Source organism: Trachemys scripta, chromosome 1 (genome assembly GCF_013100865.1).
Source record: "Trachemys scripta elegans isolate TJP31775 chromosome 1, CAS_Tse_1.0, whole genome shotgun sequence".
In the NCBI taxonomy this organism is placed as follows: Eukaryota; Metazoa; Chordata; order Testudines; family Emydidae; genus Trachemys; species Trachemys scripta.
This window is the reverse complement of record NC_048298.1, coordinates 301,573,587-301,597,543: the sequence shown is the minus strand read 5'-3', so window position 1 is coordinate 301,597,543 and position 23,957 is coordinate 301,573,587. Positions and strand designations below refer to the sequence as shown.

Genomic DNA, 23,957 nt, shown 5'->3' with positions numbered 1-23,957 from the left:
GCTGGTTCAAAGTCATTCTGGACAAGACCAAAGTGATGCTGGTCATAAAGAGGAAGTGCTTTGAAGAATTAGCCAGGGTGTTATCCTCCCCTTCATTGAAGGCTTTTCTCAATTCTTCAAAGTGGTGCAACGGTTCATAGCCCTGTTTTGACTCTTCACTAAGCCTAGATGAACCACATAGCATCAGTGGTGAAAATTTCCTTGTTTCACCTCTAGCTTGCTTAAAATACTGTTGTTCAGATAAGAATCTGACCAGTGATTGATGCATTTGCCACCTCCAGTCTAAATTCCTGCAACTTCCTCTTTCTGGAGCTGAAGGTGAAAACAATGTAGAAGCTTTCAGCTCATGCAGAATATAGCCGCCTGCCTTTCAATGAGCCTCTGCAAATACCTCACCCCAAGCTCCAATTCCGTCACTGTTTTCCAATCTGGTTTTGTTGACAGTTCAAGACCCGTGATCTTCAAAGCCATCAAATGGGTAAGGACCAGGACCTTGAACTGACAACAGAACCATGTTGGGTGCTAGCAGGGGGAACACAGAGGCAATGTACTCACAGTGGCCTGTTCTGTTGAAACTGCGTCTCCATCCTTGACCCACCAAGACAACTGAGCACCTCTGAGAGAATGAAATGTACAGAGCACAAGATTAAGGGTATGTTTATACTGCACTCAGGAGAGGTGATTGCAGCTTTCATAGGTGTACCTGTTAAGCTTTGATCGAGTAACAATAGCAATGTAGCCGCAGGGACATTGGTACGGGCTTGCCCCCGAGTACAACCGTACCTAGGACCCTGGGTACATAACTCATGCAGCTAGCCCATGCTGCCATCCATGGTGCAGCAGCTATACTGCTGTTTGATCTATCTAGATAAAAGCTAGCTTGGATATGTCTACACAAGTCTCAGTGTGGGACAACAAGAGAAAGTGTTCTCAGTTGAAGGGGTTTGACTGTAGGCTGAGCTCTGAAAGGAGGTCAGATGAATCTGTTTTGACCACTTGTAAGGTATGATGCAACACCCTACAGTTTGAGAGCTTTCCAACCATATCAGAAGGGTACAGATGAGGGAAAAGAAAAGAGACTAAAATTGTATATAATCCCAAGCAAAACCATCTCATAGCAGGAAAGGAAGAAGAGCAGAAGACTGTAAAGTTCTCTAGGAACCTAGTGCATGCAGATATAATTACCTTGCACTCATTTAGCTACTGTGGTAATGGGCACTGTGGAAAAACTCCCTAAGATTAAAAAGTATCAGGGGGTAGCTGTTAGTCTGTATCCACAAAAACAATGAGGAGTCCGGTGGCACCTTAAAGACAAACAGATTTATTTATTTTGTGGGTAAAAAACCCACTTCTTATCTTTACCCACAAAAGCTTATGCCCAAATAAATCTGTTCATCTTTAAGGTGCCACCGGACTCCTTAAGATTAAAAACAAATCTCTTCTGTATTTAAAGCTGCTGCAGCAAAAACCTTTTGCAAATTATTTTTTTAAAACTTTTATAACATTCAGTAATTTAATGTCCTTAACTAACCCAGTGATTTAGAATACCGGTGAAGCTTTTAACAATTTATATTTATACAGTGTTTTTGTTTGATCTCTGGAAAAAGAATGTGGATGCCTCAATTGCTGGAGACATCACTAATGTTTTTCTTTAGCTTTAGGCTGTGGTTATGGTGAGTGCCAGTGTAAATTTGTGGACGAGAGGAAGAAAATCGGTGGAAAATCTTTGTGTGGGGCTTTAAAACAATTGCACCACTTTTAAAAAGTTCACATGTGCTGTAGACTAGCTAAACTGCATCTGCATTATTATGAAGTACTAATTAAAAGCTGGATCTTATACCCATTGACTAGCAAACTTCCATTGACTTCAGAGAGTTTTAGGGCCAGGTCTGAAATGAAGAATAAATTAAAACCAACGTGTTGGTGTGTTTTTGTTGTTGTTTTTTTTGTCCCAGTTTATCCATATGAATCCTCAAAGTTAAGACACTTTAATTAAAACAAAGTATTTAAATGCGAACAATAGAGCTTTAAAGCACTCATCCCATGAATTGTCTGTGAGCCTGGAGCCAAGTGAATTGTAATACAAAAGGAAAATAAAATCAATATTTCATTGCCTGCTCTTTTTTTACTGTTGTGGTATAAAATTAGTCTTTTTTTTATTAAAAAGCAAAAGTAGTTGTGTCAAGAATATGAATGAAGAAAATATTTCTTAATTTGAACTATTATAACTTGGGTAGCAATTCTTTGAAACTTGGACAACTACTAATACTAGATTTGATTAAGCAAACCAGTAAAGGCACGCTTTTCATGACCCTAGCATGCAAAGTTGAACATTGTGCTCTACTGTCCTTCAATACTAAGCAGTTGTGGATGTAAGAGTTAATACTTGCAGAATTCCAGCTTTTTAATCAAGTACTTTGTATAGAAGTCAATGTTAAATTTTTGGCTACAAATTTAAATATTGTAATAGCCATTTTTAGATTACTGTCAACAATTCAGCAATTTATGAATATGCTTTAAGTATGCTGACTTTTCTTTGTTTGCTCCTGTCACTTCCCTTTTCTTCACTTACCATGAAACTTGGAAAATGTAAAACAATGTAAGAAGTGAAAGTTTAACAGTAACAGGCACTTTTTGATTTCACATGTGAATATTAACTCCCACCTCCTCAAGTGATGTATAGCTCTTACTTCCCCCCCGGTTCACAAATCCTTAGTGGGTACTGTACTTATAAATACTAAGAGAGAGATTTAGAAGCTGAAAATAAGAGGGAGGGCTAGTAGCATGTGACCAGTCAGCTCCTTGCAGACTTCCAGTGGACCAGTTTGCAAATAGTTACATTAGTCAATACATTCTGAAATCTCTCTCACACCAAGAAGTATAGGTTAGCAAAGCATACACGGATCATATTTCAAATGTGACTGATAATGAAGCAAGATAAGCTGTAAGTGAGAGAGAGCTTACCTTAATGATACATTTGAGTATAGTGTGCGAGAAGATAAGAGAGGCTGATGACGGGCAGCGATGAAAATGGGAAGCTCTCTCCCCAGCTTTCTCCATTATCAGATAAGATCGGTTTCTCCCACTGAGGATGAAAAAACAGCTTGACAGTAGCTTCTTCAAAGCTGGTATCTTGGTGCTCCTACTACCAGTTAATCACTCACAAGGCTCAGACCTTTAAACTCTCCCATAGAGGAGATGGAAATGGCTTTACTATTTTCTTTCTATGGTCGGGGGGCAGGTTTGTATAAAGATCAAGAGTAGAATATTGCATTTATGAAACCTTTAGAAATAAATTGTGCAACCCCCTAATCACATGGATGAGTGCTTACCCTGTAAATAGGTGTAATGAAGCCAATGGCTCTACTTACAGGATCAGGGGCTCCACAATCTTTCTTATTGCTTTTCAGTGCCTTTATTGTTGCTTTCAGTATCAGTCAATGGGAAGATATGCTAACCTGGTTTTCTGTACTACATTATTTTTTCCTCTATCCTCTTTTCTTTCTTTCATATTTCCTTTCTTGCAGCACTTGCCTGTGTCTGCTTTTCCCAGTGAGCTTTATTTCTACCCTCTTTTCCATTTCACTGGTTGTTGACATTAGTTTCTTTTCTCTTCTTTTTTTCTTTTCTTTTTTAATTAACACCTCAGTTAAGTTAGTGGTTCACACCCCTGAGTCTTAGGTTCAGACAGTCTGCAAACTCACATTGACAGCACTACATTAGTTGCATTGTTTACGTTGGGACGATTTTCTTTGCTACCAAGAAGGCTGGAAACATTTTTTTTTTTAAATGAAAGTTTAGAGATGATGATGTAAAATCTGAATTCGCAATGCAAGCCTTATAAATCCATCAGATGTGCTGGATATTTGACACTCCTAGCCTACTGGAATCCCCCACAGGACCAAAAGCAAAGTTGCAAGTCTCGTGCAACAAACAGGTTTGCTGTTCCAGCAGGACAAAAAAAAGAAACTCTGATTTTAAAAAAAAACCCTTCATATCTCCAACCGTTTCACTCAACATGTGCATTGGCAAAACAGACTACCACTACATTAAGGGGGCTTGATATGAGAGAGTTTCTGTGAGTATAGTTTTCAGGCTGGATACTCTGACCACCAATTTATTCCTTCAAGCTGTCAGAAGTTCATCAAAAGCTACCCAAAGCCCTAAAACCTAAGTGCAGGGCTAAACTTCATGCACACTTCAAATTTTGACTAGTAAGCATAATACAGTATGCAAAATTGTGTAATGGTAATCATCCCTTTCTCCTGTTTCCCTTCCCTCCTCTCTTTTGCTTTGCTAAACAAACATAACTTTCTAAACATTAGATGTATTCATTTGACTACTGCAAATGGAAATATATCTTGTTAACATTGAAAAAAGGATGAAACTATACCTATAACCACAGCTGGGTGGTACATTGCTTTATTGGCCCCATGAGAATGGTTTTGAGAACATGAACAGATGTTCATAGCGTACTTTTAACACAGACCCTGGACTATATTTATACCCAAACCAACAAGATATACAGTACAATATAACTTTTTTTGCTGTTTACAAACTTTACCACATAAAGCAGGCTTAGACATTATTTCATTAAGTGGTGGCTACTGCTTTTCCAGTCTTTAATTGCACACTTAACTGCACACTTTAATTGAACTAGTTCTTTTTCAGTAAACTCTTTGAAGCAATTACTTTGGTATAGTTTTGGATCACTCAGTAATAAATACTTTTAATTAATAATTGTCAGTTATTTTATAACATAAAATAACTGAAATAGGATAGAAGAGACATACTCAAATCTTTCCCTGGTTTAAAGAATTGTGTAGTGGACATAAATTGTATGAAATTCATTTTGATTTTGTAGGCCATTATTTTATTGGCTTTCCTTCCATATTTGACTCAGTATATTGTTTCCTATGAAATCATTATCTCTTCTCCACATTAAAGTGGGAGAAAATACAGAACCTTCATATCTGCTCTCTTGTTAAAATTAGTCTTTTAATATAATATGCAATAATTGTTTAACCACTATTCAATTGCTCTAGACTATTAGTGGGTGCTCCTTTTTTTAATGGAGAAATCTTGCTTTTCTATGCAGCATAAATATGGATGCTAACTTCATAGCATAACACTTTGTGCTGGAAGAGTTAATTGAATTGTAATCACACATTCTGGAACAAGCTAGAACAATTTAGGCAGGGGTTAAAGAGAAAAAAAACAGATCAGGACTCTGTGGAAGGCTTCATATAGCCCCTCTTAAGAATACTTCAAAGTATTAAATTTAGCCATTCTGAATCTAGTCATTCAGAAGTACCTATTTATAATTTTCATTTTTGATTATACAAAATACAATATGTATTGCCACAATAGAGCAAGCTGCCATGCCAGAAGTCTAATATGGCTCACATAAATAAAAAATGCATAAGACGACGTATTAAAGATAAACATGTTTTGGAATTTGGGAAAGTCGCAAGATTTTTTTTTCAGGGTTTGTGTGAAAGATAGAAGAAATTTTTTTCTGAGGAAATCTTCCAATTTTGTTGATGGAAAGAAACAGACCTAACTTATTATGCATGTCTTTTGAGCTGCCTAAAAATCTTCACTAGAACCAAAGCTAGAGTGCAAATTTAGTAAATAGCTTTTAATAGTACCGTCAGAATACACTTTTTTCAGATGAAATTTTAGCTATTTTCAAAACCCAAGAAAGTTTACATTATTCCACAGCTTAATGTACTCTTTTAATTTTTTTATCAGAAAGTCACCAAAAGTTACATTTATATCTATTAACATATTTGGTAGCTATACAGAATTGAGACATGGACTGCATTTTACATGGTAGAATCTATATTCACTTTTGAATGTGATGAGGGATTTAGAGTGTAGGAGGGGCTCTGGGATGAGACAGGGGATTGGGGTGGGGGGTGGGTGAGGACTCCAGCTGAGGGTGTGGGCTCTGTGGTGGGGCTGTGGATGAGGGGTTTGTGGTGTGGTAGGGAACTCTGGGCTGGGGCAGGGGGTTGGGGTGCAGGAGGGGGTGTAGGGTCCTGGTGGCACTTACTGCAGCTTCTTTAAAGCACTTACTGCTTTACATTGAAAAACTTTCCTGATTATTTACTTGACTACCTGGTGTAAAAATTAAGGCTAATATATATTGACACATTTTCATTCCCTATATTATCTGCACACAATTAAACCAGTTCTGCCCCTACAAGCATGCCAATAATTTGGTTATTCCTCTGTCTTTGCAAGGCTTCTCTGCTCTCAGTCCCATCTCCCTCTTGACATACTGTATTCCGTGTGCCATCTTAATTCCTCCTCCTACATCTAGGCCACATGTTCTCCAGTCCCCCACCACAACTGTCCTGCTCTCCTTTGAAAAGAATCAAAGATTCAGATGGTTTTGGGTCTGTCCTCTTCCTGGGAAAAATGTATCTTCTCCATTTGTACTGCTACGTTGTCCTCTTAATGCTTCATAAAGAAATAGTGGTGCTTATGCCTTTCTGCTCCCTGCCTTCCTGCAGAAGGAAGTTGCAGCTTCCTGGCCCTTCTCAGCTACCAAAATTTCATTTTGCCTTGAACAAGTAAATGAGGTAGGTTTTTCAAGCCTTGAGTTAGTCTTTATATTTCCACAAAGCAAAAATTTGTTCAAGAAAATTTTCTTATCTTCTTAAGGAATGTCACTGTCTGCAGGATCTTCTCCTCTTCACTCCCCTAAAATTACTCCTCACACATCTCCTGCTCCTAGAAGAAGAAGTCATACTCCAAACCCAGCAAATTATATGGTGCCTACTAGTGCCTCTACTCCTGTTACTAATGCTGTCTCCCAACCTCCATCTACTGGCCAGGTGATTCAGAAGGAAACTGTGGGTGGAACAACATATTTCTACACTGATACAACTCCAGCCCCTCTCACAGGAATGGTATGTTTGGTTTTGATACCCTTATAACCTTTTTGACCCTATCTTAGCTTTTTCATAAAATGAAGATGTTTGAGTGATGTTTAATCTTGCTACTAATTTGTATTCTTTTGAAACTTGGCACAGAAGCTGTTACCTGGGTACTTTCTCTTGCCAGATCTTAATTTTGAGTCGTATTACTCAAGTGATATGAGAGTGCTATGGGGCAGGTTTTTTTCCTTTGCTGTTTCTGACTGTTCTGTTTCTGCACTTCTGTGCTGAACGTGTTAGGTTCCATCCCATGCCCCCCCAAGAAGGGCAGCATTTTGGGACTCATCAAAAATTGAAACTAGGAGTAGGTTACTGAGTTGAGTTATGCAGATGCTAAAATGCTGTGATGATGGGCGGGGGTGGTCATATAAGACCCTAAATCAGGGCTAGGCAACCTATGGCACGCGTGCTGAAGGCGGCACGTGAGCTGATTTTCAGTGGCACTCACACTGCCCGGGTCCTGGCCACCAGTCTGGTGGGTTCTGCATTTTAATTTAATTTTAAATGAAGCTTCTTAAACATTTTAAAAACCTTATTTACTTTACATACAACAATCATTTAGTTATATATTATAGACTTACAGAAAGAGACCTTCTAAAAACATTAAAATATATTACTGGCACGCGAAACCTTAAATTAGAGTGAATAAATGAAGACTCGGCACACCACTTCTGAAAGGTTGCCGACCCCTGCCCTAAATAGTTGCATAATGTGGGTAATATTTAAATGGCAAACTGGAACTTACAATTTTGTGCAGAATTCTAGTAAAGGTTGACTAGAGAGGAAGCGTTCTGATGACAACTCAGAATTATGATGCCTTATGTTTTACGGAGTCTGGTCTGTTGTACGTGCACAAGACTTCTTGATGAAATTTCCATTAATTTAAAAGTTGTAACTAAGTATAGGAATTATAAGGAAAGATGGTAGGAAAAATCCATGGGTAATTAAAAGGGTACTGTCAACTCAAAAATCACGTTGTCTGAATAGCTGACCTATTAGTGTTACAACTTACAAGTAACACCTAAGATTATTATAACTGAAAGAGATGAGAAAACTTCTGTATCTGTTTTGCTTGTTTCCATTTGTGTGGGGTTTTTCACACAACAGCAAGAAGAATAACAATTTTAAAAAAATGCTAACTCCAAGAATAATCATCTTTCATTTCTGCAAGATAAAGAGAAACTTGCATTTACGGATGTGAAAGAAGGACAGTTAATGTTAGATTTAAAAATCATCTGAAGTTGCATTGGTTGTGAATGTCACATTAGAAAAATGTAGAGACTGCAAGAAGTACATTCATAGCACATGTACCATTTTGAGGATTTTAAGTCAAGTAGGCAGGGTTAAAAATGCTCAGAATAAAAGCATATCAAAATCAGATAAATGTTCCAAATTCTAAAGGAAATAAGTCTTAAATAATCTAAATTTTCCCCCCCTTTTAGGTATTTCCAAACTATCACATTTACCCTCCCACTGCACCTCATGTTGCTTATATGCAGCCAAAAGCAAATGCACCTTCCTTCTTCATGACAGATGAACTCAGACAGGTAAGCTGTCAGTGTTGAAGTAGAAATGATTTAAATATCTTCATGTAGTCTTTAAGAAAGTTGAGCAACCACAAACAACAAAAGGGAAATAGGCACATTAAAACCACTGAGATAATTCTCTTCATTCCAGACTTAAAAATATAATCACGTGACAGAAATAGAAGTACCATAAAACAAAATTACAGTACTTGTAACTGTAATACCTTCTGCATGCCACATCTTTTTATCAAGAAAGATTACTTGAAGAGAAATGTTGTATTGTAAATCTTATGGAATTTCTGTACATGCTAAACATTTTGTGAGGCATTGGAGTTTTATTTTAAATTTGATTAGAATACAGCTAACTGAAATGGAAGTATAATCAGGAAAAAGTTCATTTATGTGGATTTTTTTATATACAGAGTACGTAGTTCTATTCCTTTGGTATATTTAAATGTATTATGAAGTTGGGTGTAAAGTTAACTGCCTCAGCATTTTCAGCATACCTGCTAGTTTTCCGGGGCAGAATACTGATCATCCCTGGAATTGCTCCGACTTGTTACAGTGTTTCTTGGTATCATGCCTCTGCCTTTTTCATGCTCCCTTTACAGCTCCTTTCTTCCACACGACACTTCCTTTTATAAAAAAAAAAAAAAAAAGTCTCCATTGTAACCTCCTTCCGATGAGAATCAGTAGTCCTGAGGCAGCCTCCCTTTTGTGCAGGTTTTACCTGGGTGGAAAGTCCATAGATTCAACCCCTAATTTTTCCAAGCTGGTGATGCGAGTTCTCCTAAAAAGTCAACTAGCTATTCTAGTATTGAAACCTGGCCTTTCCTAGGTATTATGCTGTAAATTTAGCAAAGATGATCAACTAAATTATGTTCTGTACTGTAAGGCTACATAATTTGTTCCTCAGGAGCTGATCAACCGACATTTAATAACAATGGCTCAAATTGATCAAGCAGATATCCCTGGTAAGTAACTAGAAAGTCAGTCATAATTGTCTGTGGTTATTCTAAGCAAGTCTTGTTTGCTCTCACAATTGTGTAGCACTACTAACTTTGTTACAAATAAGTATATATTAACAGCATGTTTTAGCAAAACTGTTCCTGAATTTAGTTTTTTATGAAGTGTAAGACTTGATCTGATTATACTAGAGCTGTTAATAACAGATGTCATTGTTTTAATACTTTGCCCCTTCAAAGCAGTTTACAAACATGAGGTCTCTACTGTTCACCGTTTCTTCTGCATATTTTCTTTTCTTTATTTTAAAATTCTTTAGCTGACTTAGTCTGGTTTTCTGTTTAACACCATTTATCTGTGCTTAAAAAGTAAGCAGTTCTTAACTTCACTAAGCAGATTTCACTTTTAGATCCTGTCCGCAATCCACATTGTAACTGATTTTTGTATCCAGTTAGTGGCGTGGTTGGCTCTAAGCATGGTTTGCTTTCACGCATTCTATTGGGTGACTACAGTAGCAGCTAAGATCTACTTTTTCAAAAGTGAATATATATGCAGATCATCAGGAGAAAGGCTTTTAAACCCATCAACTTGACTATGTTTCTAGGCTTCAGCTTTGTGTACTGCGGGTATGTCTACACTTAAAATGCTACAGCAGCACAGCTGCAACACTTCAGTGTAGACACTACCTATGCTGACAGGAGGGGTTCTTGAGCAATCTTTTCCTTTGTATTAAAATACCCTGAGAGGCATTGGATGAAGGAATATTTAGGGTGCCACTTCACTACCAAGAAATAGGTGAACTGTTCTAGGAGCTTGTCTGTATAAAATCAGACCAAGAAAGTATTTTAATGAGGAAAAACAAGTAAAATTCCACAGGTTTAGTAATAAGCATTTATTGTGATACTTTTGAGAAATTCTTCCTAAACAAAGGCATTCAACCAACATCCATAATATTTGTCACTACTCAAAGGTATTTGATTTTTAATAAGAACTTTCTCCCTAGCAACCCCTCCCCCAACTTCTGCTTGAGCCCAATGGTCCTCAGTGCTTGTGAAGTCATCAACCTGTTTTCTTGTCCTTTTCTCCCCCGCTCCCCCCCTCCCCACCCCCTGCATATATACATACAGGATTGACTTCACTAAGTGATTTAAACAGGGGAAGATGAGTTGAGGAAGTAAAACCTTGTTTAAACTCAATGCCTTTACTAGTTAGGGCTTATCTACAGGGAGACTTAGTGCACAGCAAGCCAGGATGTAAATCTACAGCATAATAGCCTGCTCCACACTAACTGCATGTCTGGACCTTGCTACCACACTCTAAAGTTTCATAGTGCATTTTGACATACCGCCATTTGAAACAAGAGCATGTCAAAGCTCACTTCAGAACTTTTAGTGCACGATAGCAGAGTCCACATGGCCACTTAGTGCTCAGCAGGTTTGTATGCTAAGTATTCACACCCTGGCTTGCCACTCACTAAGTCTCCATGTAGACAAGCCTTGGTAAATGTGGGTTTGTTTAGAAGACTTTGTTTTTCCAAGACTCTCTCAACTAGTAAGATAGGTTGTGTTTTAAAATGCTAATTAACATGATTTTTGACAGATTTTGCACCTAGTGTAGATTGGGGAAGTTGTGCAGTTGCTCATCATGGTCAGTCTTTTGGAGAACTTATCATTGACCGCAGTCAGCTAACATGGTTTTTTATGCAGTTTGCCCTGTCTAGGTGCAAAGTTGGGACTAAAATACAAGTGTTAGCACATTAAATGACACATTGGAGAAAACAGCCTAGTTTCCTAGTCTCAACTGTCCTCCTAGATGTCTTATAAGCTGTCCAGTTCCCCTCACTCTCCAAACAAAATCGTGTATTCATTCTGAAAACTGACTGTCTGTCTTTGCTATTCTCTGCTGTTCTCATAATGGAAGTCAAGAGTTTACTGGGGGCTTCATATTCACAAGGCTTGTGTGGGTACTGGGGGTCATCCATGTCCCTTCATATCTTCATCCTCAGTAGCTGCAAGAAAAAGTAAATTTTCGAGGCAGACCAAAAGATTATCCCAATTTGTTGGGCACCTGCCAATGTACTGCTCCCCACTATTTATGGATGAATTGGTTTAATGTTAGAATGAAGCTGGTACTTCATGGCACACAGTGCTTTTACTTCTCTTGTTTACTTTTAGTATGGCAAGACTATTTTTCAGAAAGCACATATATCTGTTATCCAAAAATATCTCACAGGAAACCATATTTGTGCCAAAGATAGAATTATGAATTTTAACTTTTTTTTTTGTTGCATGTATCTGAGACACAACACAAAGTATTGTTTGACATCTTAATAGTCAAATTTTCTTTACTACTGTAATATTGATTTTACAAATGCAATTAGTGTCTAATATATTTCTATAAACTGCTTTAGCAGTCCCTACAGAAGTTGACAGCTACCACAGCCTTTTCCCTTTAGAACCCCTGCACCACCCAATCGGATACAGAAAACAAGCAACTTTGGGTACATTACATCATGCTACAAAGCTGTAAATAGCAAAGATGATCTGCCATATTGCCTTCGGAGGATACATGGTGAGGGAAATCATAAGTTGTCATCTTTTTAAACTTCAATGCTACCTATACTTAAGCCTAAAACATTTGCACTTCTATAATACTACGCATAAATCTTAAATTGGCTTTGAAATGAATCATTCTGTTGGAATAAGAGAGCAGAGTTTGGCCTAGATAACAGTCCATAGTGTTGGAAATGAGCAAGCAAAGTTTTATATTGGTGTGCCTCTGTTGGTGGCAGCTCAGTACTTTCAGAACAGATACCAAAGTTTTTTTAAACAAATCTAATGGATCCTAAAATCACTGAATAAATGTAATTAAACTGTGTGGGTTTTATTCTCTTCTCAGGTTTCCGTCTTGTTAACACAAAGTGCATGGTATTGGTTGACATGTGGAAAAAAATTCAACACTCAAATATTGTAACTCTGCGTGAAGTGTTTACCACTAAAGCATTTGGAGAACATTGTAAGTTTCCGGGAATTGAACTGTTGAGGTAATTTTGAGGATATTAGGGCAGTGGTTCTCACCTTTTTGGGTTGAGGACCCATTTGTAACCCTCTGTCATGAGACAGAGATCCCCTGAGACTCCCCGAGATCCAATGACAATCCCCTTCCACTGGTGGCAGTGGGGACTCCGAGCTAAGATTCCTGATGCTCCACAATGGAATTGGGGGAGGGGCAGTAAGCTGAGACCGCCAAAAAAAACAGCCTCCCTCCCCCCCAGCCTATGGTATCGGAGGACACGGGGTTGGAGGGGGATTTGGGGATTTGTAATGAAGGGGTTGGGGGTTCGGGGGTGCTGGAAAAGGAATTGGGGGGCAGAGGGGTGTGGGGTGCAATGTTGGACTGAGGGAGGATATGAGGACAGAAGGGCCTGGGGACACAGCCCCCACACGTGGCCCATGGGGGGCAGAGGGTAAAAGGGTGGGATGGGGATTTTTCATCTTCAGGCTAAAGTGGGAATCTGGGGGAAGGAGTTGGGGGCAGAAGGGGCTGGTGGTGCAGTGGGGGAAGCGCTGGGTAGCTGGTGGCCATGATGGGTGGTATGATAGAGGGGCATTTGCGTGGTTGTGGGAGGAGGGGTACATCAGGGGGCCTGGGATGTGGGGCAGGATGGGATATGTAAGATGGGCAGTCACCTTCCTGTGGGGTGGGGGAGTACATCAAGGGGCCAATAGTTACTAGCGAATGTGGCACCTACCACTCCCTCACAGCTACTGTCTTGCAGAGCTGCATGGGCTCAGCTCTCTACTCTGGGCATTAAGATTTCTGGAGCCACAGCTCCGCTTAGGTTTGGCCTGTCTCCCCTCTGAGGGGCCAGCCGGGACAAATTTGTGTGAGTGGCGTTGTGACCTGGTGCATGGAATCGCATTCAAATTTGGCCTTGCTGGTCCCTCATTATCATGACGGACGGGCAGCTGGGCCAAACTTGAGCAGCTCTGTGCCCCTGTGCACCAGATCACAATATTCGGACTGGGGAGCTGAGTTCAGCCAGCCCCGTAACCTTTTGATGCATTCTGGCAACCCACTTTTGGGTCATGAGCTATGGGCTGAGAAACCCTGTATTAGAGTTGTTAATTGTTGTCACTTACACATCTTTTTATTTTTAAGCTCTTGTGTTTGCATACGATTTTCATGCTGGAGGAGAGACTATGATGAGCAGACATTTTAATGACCCTAGTGCTGATGCCTATTTCACTAAAAGGAAATGGGGTAAGGAAAATGCATTCAACTGTCACTTTAGAAACTATTTCAGATATCTGAGATGGGCAGAGAAATAGGTAAGTTCAGCTTTATCATTTTTTAGTTAGTCAGATATTAATTATATTGTAAGTACCACAGAACAAGGGTCTTTACTTCTCTTTTCCTATTTTATTTGTAAAGTTCCTAGCACACTGTAAGTGTTATGTGAAAATAAATGTATGGGAAGTATTCTAAATAATAGACTGAACCAGTTGAGCAATGATGATTTTCCTAATGGAAGAAAATGCACAAGAAACTTGAGTAAGGAGGCTACAACAGACATGCCAAACCCATGGAAAAAACACAAACATTGGGCTTGTTTTTGGCTTAATTGGCTTGTGAATTGCTTGTTGGCTAGTTTTTGGCTTGTAGTTTGTTGCTGCTTCTTATTTTTTGGTCGGCTCCTAGCAAGCAGAGGCAAGGGGCAAGCAGGGACTGGGGTGAGGGAAGAGAGTCAGGGATGCACAGCGGGCCCGCTACAGCCCCAGATGCATGCGGGAGGGATCTAGTCACATAGAGGGTTGGGGTTGTTAGGGATTGGCTTGTTTTGGCCTTGTTTTGAAATGGGATTCGCTTGATTTTTGTCTTATTGTGAAAGTCGGGGTGCTTATTTAGCGCATGAAAGCGGGCAACTGTAAGCTACAACAACTTTTTGGCAGTATGGTCTACTAGATTGAACATGGGACTTGGGGTCAGGCTCTCCTGAGCTCTAATCCCAACTCTATCATTGGGTGGCACTTGGCAAATTACTTACCAGTGGGATTTTCAATACATTAAGGAATATCACACTTAAAAAAAAAAAAAAAAAAAGGGGGGGGGGGGGGGGAATGCTCTACCAGAAACTCCATAACAATAATTATCTCACGGAAAGACGACAAATTCCCTTCTTGGGAATGAAAACTGATATACAAAACAAGCAGCAAGACTCAAAGAAACTGGAATTGTACAAATAAATGAATTCTAAACAAACAGAGTGCTTTGTCTGTTGAAAAATGAAAACAACAGTTTTCTGTTGTTTCATCTTTAAATCTTATCCACATTGTAAAATACATCAAAACCAACATTGGATTATCCCAGTATACTACCAGAAACAGAAGATATTTTATGGAATAAAAGACAGCACATGGAAAGAATTTAAAAAAAAAAAATTAGGAAACAACAAAGTACAGGTGTTCAGTACAAAAATAAACCATAGATGTTAGTCCCCCCCTTTCCCCCATCTGTCACGAGAAAGCTTTACACCACATCCCTTCCAAAAAAATTCTGGAACAGTATTTGCAGATGACATGGCAAAATAAAAAAAGACTGACCACACAGACACCAGAAAGTGACATGTGAAACAGCTATGTAACCACAATTCTTTTCATTTAACTGTCAAAAACTAGCTTTGCTAGCTGATAAGACAAATAAGGTTGCATACCTGAAACCAAATTCTCTTAATTCACTATTTCTACAGATTCACACCAAGTTGTGCATCACACTGTGGGGATTCTAAACCTTTAAAAGTAATAGCACCATTCAGGGTCTCATACTGCAGCATGCTCTTTGGGAATTTATAGAAAGGAAATCTCAACTTCCATATATCCCCTGCTTCGAGGAATCTGTGAAGGTAGTCAAGCCTGAGAATTCAAATTATAGGAACACAATCTTATTTTCTCTCTCAAATTGTTCACTGATGCCCACTCTTTCTGTTTGTTTAGAATTCATTTATTTGTACAATTCCTGTTTCTTTGAGTCTTGCTGCTTGTTTTGTATATCAGTTTTCATTCCCAAGAAGGGAATTTGTTGTCTTTCTGTGAGATAATTATTGTTATGGAGTTTCTGGTAGAGCATTTTTTCCCTTTGTGTGTGTGTGTGTGTGTGTGTGTGTGTGTGTGTGTGTGTGATATTCCTTAATGTATTGAAATATTACAAGACATGACAATGTCTCACATCTCTTTTTACACCAGCTAAAATTCCTCTTACTGTAGCAATCTGGCCTCAAAAGTACCTTGAACTGTTACTCTGCCTGAATGAATTATAATCAATGAATACAAATTAAGTATCAGATTGTTGTAAATAATAAACTACACCAAAATTATACATATTTTAAATTGTTTGCTAAAGTAAACACCAGCAATATTAGAAATAATTTTTTTGGCAGCATTGGATGGCATTTCTTTCCAATCGATTTCTTAGATAAATACTACTTTGTTTTTTCTTCTAAAAGAAAGACAAGTAAGCCTTCAATATCTATATCTCTATCTCTTCCAGTCAATGCATTAAAAAGTTGAGTTATCTATACTTATTAACAAACCCCTCCAAAGGCTCTGAACATTAGTTTTCAGCGCTACAGGTTGCTTTTCTGCATACAGCCCTTTTTCAGCAAAGACACACAAGCCCCTTTTTGACCTATAGCTAGGAATCTGTTTACACCATAAGAACATAATTTGGAACTGAATCCATATCTTTCCCATCCCTGCCTCCAGAATAGTTCTCCAGAATATAGTCTGTTTTAAACTGTTTCTAGTCCTCACAATTGAGGACCTTGAAAACGTGAACATTGTAAGTTGATGTGAATATAGTCTTTCTGTATCAACAAACAGGCAGAAACTAATAGCTCTGGGAGGTATAAACTGCACCTTTTTATTGCAATAGCAAGTTGACACTGAAACCTAAAGATAACACTTTAAATGGAAACTAACTATTTCACTGCTGCTGATTGTTTAGTTTGTTCCACTGACATCCTCATAGCACAGAATTATAAAACTAGGATGATGGGCTTTTACTTATAGCAAGAAATAAATGGCTCGCTTATGTAAGAACTGACATCTTGAAAATATTTCTAATCTCTTCAGTCATTCATCACGTGCTGAAGTCTTTTAGATCATGACCTTGTGAAAGATGACAGTGGAATTATTTGCAGAATACCAGGAATAGGTTTATTCTTTTCTTCTGGTGTTTGCTCTGTAGAGAGTGGATATAATCCAAATTTTGCCTGCTACATTTGTTGTTTCTACTCTTTTTTGGTTTTACTTCAGGGTGTAATGGCATAGGCACCTTTTCATTACCAGGTATAGGACCTCTGTGGAACTCCCTGCCCTTGGTATATAGCTTTCCTGTTTGTGTTTTGTTCATTTTTGGAATCTTTTTGATCTGCTCCTCATGAGTTTTATCCCACGGTTATCAACTTTCTGGAAAAGTGCTTACCTCTGTTTACTCAAGTGATCACCACTTAGGCTAGCCCAGGTGTCAGACCTTGCTCAGGTGTGAGTGGCCACACTGCAAAGCCATAATCCGGTGCATCTACTCAACATCCTACACACTGGGGTTGCACTCTGTCATGCTTTCTGGAGTGGCTAATAACTGTGAGTGCCAGGCTGAGGGAAGACTGTCAAAAAGGCACACAAACTGGTGGTATGTTGATTTCACCAACCCAGTAACAAATATGAACTCCTGAATCACTGATTTAGCTAATATTCAGAAAGGGAATCTAGCACCTGCCTTCCAGATTTGAACACCCTCAAAATTCAGGAGTGCTCAAGCTCAGTTTGAGCAGCTGTTACTTCATTTCCCCCACTGTAACTTGCTGTAGAAAAAGTAGAATAAATTGAGCAAGAAATGCTTCCCAGTGGTTGTTAGGACTGGAATTGCTATTTTCAACAGCCATTGCTTTTAAGTTTTAGTTTTATTTCTTTAAAAGGAAGACTGTAGTATTGCTTTGGCAAATTCCCCATAGAAACAAAGAATGGAACAAAAGAATAATAAAGGCACCTTAACTTTTCCTCATTTATGTAGGACAGTCTTATAATATGCATCCAGATATCCTTCAATCAGACAAGCTGAAAGTTTGTAACCAGTTCTGTAACCATATGGGAACCAATCCTCTCTGTGTTCTGTGCACATCCAAAATGACCCATCCAGGGAGCGAGTTACCAGTGACCCAGGGCTGGGGCGGCAGGAGGGTGAAGTTGCGGGGGCGGGGAGCCCAGGGCTGGGGTGGGGGGCAGCCAAAAATTTTTTTGCTTGGGGCAGCAAAAAACCTAGAGCCGGCCCTGAGTATGAAATGAAATAAAGTGCATGTGTGAGTGACAGAGACTTGCCCAATAAGGGAACATCCTGTCCCCCTGACATGAAACCGTGATCGATATGAATGATGAAGAGGGGATATTTTAAAAATGTGTGTAAAGTGAGACTACTGGTGTAAACAGGTTTGTGGAGGATGATTCACATACTGATTCATCAGGAGGGCAATAAATCTAAAATTAAATCATCAGGAGCCTCCATGTGGTGTGCCAGAGTTCTGTGGGTTAGAAGAGGAAGTGTCTTGTCCTTCAAAATCTGAACCAAAGGAACTTTCACCACCAAAAGTGAACTAAAGATAAAGATGTTAACAGAAATTAAAGTAAGACACACTCCTATCCCACTGGCCTTCCCCAAACCCCCCAGACAGTAACATTTCATCTGGAATCATCTACAGCAATGTGCTTTACTTTTCAACAGTCGCTGTTAACTACAGTCTTGAGCAATTTCCCAGAAATGTTGATGCATTCCTCAGGGAAAACCAACAAACTGACATATGGAAAAGGATGAAGATATTTGTAAATTTCTCAGCATTGAGGCACATATGTAAGAGTACTTTTGAATCAGAGCCTTACTAAGAAGAGCCACATTGATGACCCTGATATTCCCAAAACAAGCACTAATGCGGCCTAGTGAAACATCTGAAAAGAACTAATCTGATTTGCCCTGAAAAGGGCAAATTTAGTTCTAGTACGCCTGTTCTGGAAGCATTGTTTCCACTGTAGCCCTTCTTTATGCCTCACAAACAGCAACATCTTTTAGTTGCTGAGTGTCTTCAGTATTAACAACCTGTCCCTCTCTACAAAAAATCAGTCTCCCTATTTCTAGTAGTAATTTTAGGTCAGTCATTAAAATCAGCCACTAAGATCTGCACACTGTGTATTTTGTTGTTCTAGGAGGGTGGCTTTTGGGCTATGATTTGGAAATGGATTGAAATCTGGTTGCTTTTACATGGCTCATTAAACATTAATACTGTAGTAATGACTGAGTTACTAGTGACTTGGGTCACAATGAAACAAATGATGTGGGGTAATAAGGCTCAGCATTCCAATTCTGTTGAACCATACAATCTTTCATTCTTATTTCCCTAATGGAATTTGAAATTAATTTGTTTTTCTTGTCTGTACACTCTGGGATTGGGGGAAGAGTTAATTTATACTCCTTTCTATTCTCTATATAGCGTAAGAGCATAATTGCCCAGTACCAATTGCAGATAAGCAATAGTTATTGTGGTATATGCTTTTTGTTTTGGAACGTTTTTGGTTTCTGCTTTTTTGAGTATCGTGATGCATCAACAATCAGACTGCAACAGTCAGTTTTTTAAAACCTATTGTCTTTTCGTATTGAATTTTCATCTTAACTTTTAAAATGACTTAATTTTCATGAATTTTAATCAAAAGTTGTAATATCTATTGAAGGAATTGTCACCGTTTTGAAGATCTATTTTGACCATTCAAAATTATCCATTTAAAATGTTGGTGGTACTTTTTCAGTAAGCGTACATGTCTATGCTACAACCTAGGAGTGGGATTCCCATCCCCTGTACACATGGGCAGCGGCAGCACAGGCTAGCCGCTCCAAGTATGTACCCACAGGGTTACAGTGGATTTGTACTCTGGGCAGCTACAGTGTTGCCACTGCCCATGCTACAGCAGCTACACTACTATTTTTAGCATGCTAGCTCAGATGTGAGCTAGCAAGAGTGTGTACGCAAGCTGGGAATCCACTTCTAGTTCGTACTGTAGATGTAGCCTTAAAGTAGAATGAAACTGAGGTACGTTGGTCAATTGATACTATAATATTTGCTTTTAGGTCAGCATGATGGGCCTCTGCCCCGGCAGCATGCTGGGTTATTACCAGAGTCTCTTATTTGGGCATATATTGTGCAGCTCAGCTCTGCATTGAGGACCATTCATACAGCAGGATTAGCATGTCGAGTTATGGATCCAACAAAGATTCTAGTAACGGGCAAAACAAGGTAATGGAAAACAGCCTTTTCAAATTAGATTGTTGACGACTATTAAGATCTGTGTGCAATGATAGCTTTTAATTACATACCTCTGCCAGATATGGGGAAACAACTTAATAATTTGATTTAAATGTTTTATGTTGGCCCAAGATTAATGAAGTGGTAAAGGTTTGATGCTAGAAATCAAGTTCTACTAAATTAAGTTTAGAAGGATATACATCTTGCCTTCTGAAAACATCCAGTAAGCAGCATGCATGTTTGTGGATCTATCCACTTAAGTTCTTACCTAGAAAGCTTTCAGCAGCAGCATATGTTATTTTAATAAAAAATTCTTAGTAAGCTAATTGGCAGCAGGAGAGCTGAGATGACTTTTTTGAAATCTTACCCTGTATTTTATATGATAAATGTCAGAAAAAAACTAATCATCAAAGATCAAATCTTACAAAATCTCTTCCCTATTTCCTGTTTGTTTCAAAGGTTACGAGTGAATTGTGTTGGAGTCTTTGATGTTTTAACATTTGATAACAGTCAGAATAATCCACTGGCACTAATGGCTCAGTTTCAGGTAGGATGATAATGCCATGCTTGCTTTATAATAAGTTGATTACTGTTAGATAATATGTGCCAGGAACACCTCTTAATTCCATTTGAAACATTAATTTTTATTAAGGCCTAGACATTTGTAGGCTTCAGTGTATATATATTTTTAACAATCTTTGGTATTGGCATATGTTTTTCTCCCTAAGTTGTGTACATTTATTTGTGATTTGTATATATGAGCTATCATTTTGTTACTGTTGAAACTTCAGAAATAAGCTAGTACGTGTATATTGACAATAAGCAAAGCATAGGTCAGCTTACTTTGCAAAACCACAAAAATCAGAATTGGTTGGAATTGAGATTCCTTTTTAAAAGAAGGAAAAATCTTTTAAATTTAGTATGAAAACTTGAGTGAATACTGGAAAACAAATTTAGGATATGATGTGCACACGAAGCTACTGCAGAATTGGGCGCATGTGTCATGTAGGGTTTTAATAGAAAATGAGGTCAATGAACAATTAGTGGGTCAGTTGTACTTTTGTTTCTGCTTTTCCATTTTCATGTTGTTATAGCCGGAATAGCTCAAAAGTAAGTGTGTGTACACTAAGGGCAAGATAGCTTAAAAAAAAAAAAGATTTTTAAAAATTTGTACTTGCATTCAGTCTCCTCTCCTCCCCCCATCTTTAAATGTGCTCACTACATCAGGATTTAAACAAGGATGACTTCTCCCACAACCCCATTTTCAATATTTATACACTCCACATACTTCCTAGATTAGGAAGACTCCCTTTAGAGTCAATAAGTGCTACCCCATAATTACTTGGAGGACTTCTTTCCCTAACTCCCCCTTGGGGCTGATTACCCTGTCTTCAGAGCATTTTCTTCTCCTGCCAGCATTGGGAGTGTAAGACCACATTAGGGAATTAGTCTTAGCTTATTTTCATTAAACAAGCTTAGTCAGTCAGAGAATTGCTTATTTATACATACATAGTAATTAATAAATGGGAAGTTTGAATAAGCTGGTTTCTGCCTTGCTAAAACTCAAAACTACTTCTGAGAAATGTAGTAGCTTTTTGTTAGTGATAGAGTAAACAGCTCTCCATGTACATTAACTTGTTTCTTATTTCTTCTTAGTTGGATATCTCCTGTTGTGTGTTCTTTGTAATCACTTAGTAGAAAAGAAATGGCTAATAAAATCCATTATCTATTCAGCCCTTTTTATTCCGACTCTACAGCTTTTCTTCCAAAACCCTTGTCTGGTGGACCTACCACACATAAGCACTGCTTTCAACTTACGACTAATTGCTCAGTAGCCTGAGGATGTTAGTAGGCAAGAGTTGCCTGACTGGCATTTCTTTTAGACCCTTGTTAACATCAAGCTGCTCCTACTGTATTGCTGATCCAGAGAAGTACTGTTAGGTGTTTAGTGCAGGAGACGATGTAAATAGAGGCAGTCTGAAGCTTGTCTCTTTGCACCCCTTCTGCCCCACTTTGCATCTTCAGAGCACCAAGGCTGAGTTTCCATCTTGAACTTTACTAAAAGATTCATTTTATTTTCACTCTTCTGAGCAGGTGAGGTTGTAAAGTCTCCATTTGCCTGCCCCCCAACAACAATTTGGGGATACAACACAAATGAGAGAAGTGTTGTTGGCAATTGTGTTTAGGATTCCCAGTCACCCCCTACTTATCATTCCCTCCAACAAAGAAAATTATAGAATGGCCACTTCCTTTCCTTCTCCCTCTCCCCCCTGAACTCCACTGGGACGCTTGCGTCTCTTAAAAATGTAAAAAGTTACCTGTTGGCTTACCGCCCAGCCAATATGCATTTTCTTATTGCTCACTTCAGTGGCTGAAGGTTTTTTTTTTTTTTTTTTTTGTAACTTTCTGGCCACATCCTGTTGTGCATACAGATAAGAAAGAGCGAAAGGAGGATAGAGACGGAAAGAGAGGTTGAGAAAGGAATTAATTATTTTTCTGGTCTATTTTTCTTAGTCCTTTTTAGTCTTTCAGACACGTGAATAGAGTGTGATACACATTATTAAGTTACAAGTTAAAAATGTAGGCGATTGATAAGGGAAACTAAAGGAATCAAATATTTTGATTATGAATAGGAATAAAGAAGACCATAAGGATTTTTTTTAACATATTAGGAACAAAAAATCTTAAGTCCAGTCCATTGCTAGATTTGAATAGGGATATAGAACATGTATAAATGTTCAATAGACATTTCTATTCTGGAATTGGAGCAAAGCAGGAGGATGTATTCATCCCATATGGTGATGTAACCATCCCATATGATATGGATGGAATCAAAAGCTTATCTGTAACCAAGGAGGATGCGATGCATCCATCTGCTCAAATAAAATATATTCAAATCAACAGGCCCAAGTCAACTAGTTCTTTTAAGACTCATATAAGTTAAGAATTCTCTGAACCACTAATGTTAATTTTTTAACAAGTCTTAGAAAAGTAGGAAAACTCCAAAGAATTGGAGAACTGCCAGTGTAGTTCTAATATTTAAAAAGGATGAAAGGGGTGACCCAGGGAATATAGACTAGTTAGCTGGGCAAAATAATGGAAAGGTTAATTTGGGATTCTATTTTTAGCCTCTAATTCTTTGTTGAAGACCAATGCCCGTCAACTTGTTTTCATGGAAGGTTGGTCTTTTCAAACAAATCCATTACCTTCCTTTCTTTCTTTTTCTTTCTTTCATAAAATTATGAGCCTGGTAGATAAAAGCAGTTCTTTTGATATAATATACTTGGATTTCTCCAGGGAAAATCCCTGGTCTTTAGGCACAGCCCATCCTGCGAGGCAGTTATGTCTCTGAATGATGGACACACGAGGTACCTGTTCTGTCTTGGTGCGTGGCATGTTCCAGAGCACCGTGAAATTTGTAGGTCCTTCTCAAAGGAGACCCAGCACTCAAGAGGTGCACCTGAAGTTGTTGTTCAGTGAGACCTGTCTCCAAACCATGATCTCATGGGTCTAGCCCTTGGAAGTCCAGAGGGTTTCTAAGTCCTCCCTGCTCTCCACATTCAGACTGCCTGAAGACCATCCCAAACTGCTACCCTCCTCATCTGGGAAGTATAAAGATAGGTTGGGCTCTGACCACAGCTTTTCTAAGGAAAAGAAGGGGAAAATCGCTTTCCCCAGATCTAACTCTGAGGCCTTGTAAAATCATCAGGCTGTCAAAGGTGCCTCAAAAATTAGAAAAAGCTAAGAACTGGAGCTGGTACCAGCAGAATGGAACCACACACATTAGAAGCACTGACAGGTGCCTTTGCAATCATTTTAGCCTTCTCAGAACCAAGCAAATCAGAGAGGCTACTGGCAACCTCGGCACCAGGTAGAAGCCCTACCCCAGTACCAGCCATTCTAGAGCTTCCTGCATTGGATCCATCATTGTCACCTCTGCGCTGACTGGCAGGCATATCACTAGGACCAGTGCGCTCGTGCCTTTTGAAACCACACTCACCTCTGATGCCTACCAGATTCCTGGATTCTGCAGCCTTGTTCCTCCGACCCTGGAGCCATGTGCCCTTTCGACCTATGGGTCGAGCACGCCCCGTTCTGGAACATTCTTCCCTTTTGTCCTCTGACTCGTAGGGAGGTCACTCGGCCAGGTAAAAAGAGACTCTGTGGTATTAGCTTCAC

The 23,957-nt window shown here is 38.9% G+C and overlaps 1 protein-coding gene across 1 annotated transcript in view; it reads left to right on the top strand.

Moving 5' to 3' along the window:
* PAN3 (poly(A) specific ribonuclease subunit PAN3) overlaps window positions 1-23,957 on the top strand; it is a 114,497-nt gene that overhangs the window by 71,015 nt on the left and 19,525 nt on the right. Inside the window, 9 exon segments of the mRNA XM_034758696.1 lie at window positions 6,673-6,920; window positions 8,390-8,494; window positions 9,390-9,447; window positions 11,847-11,897; window positions 11,900-12,007; window positions 12,335-12,451; window positions 13,598-13,699; window positions 19,604-19,769; window positions 20,238-20,325. Coding sequence (XP_034614587.1) covers window positions 6,673-6,920; window positions 8,390-8,494; window positions 9,390-9,447; window positions 11,847-11,897; window positions 11,900-12,007; window positions 12,335-12,451; window positions 13,598-13,699; window positions 19,604-19,769; window positions 20,238-20,325 — 1,043 coding nt within the window.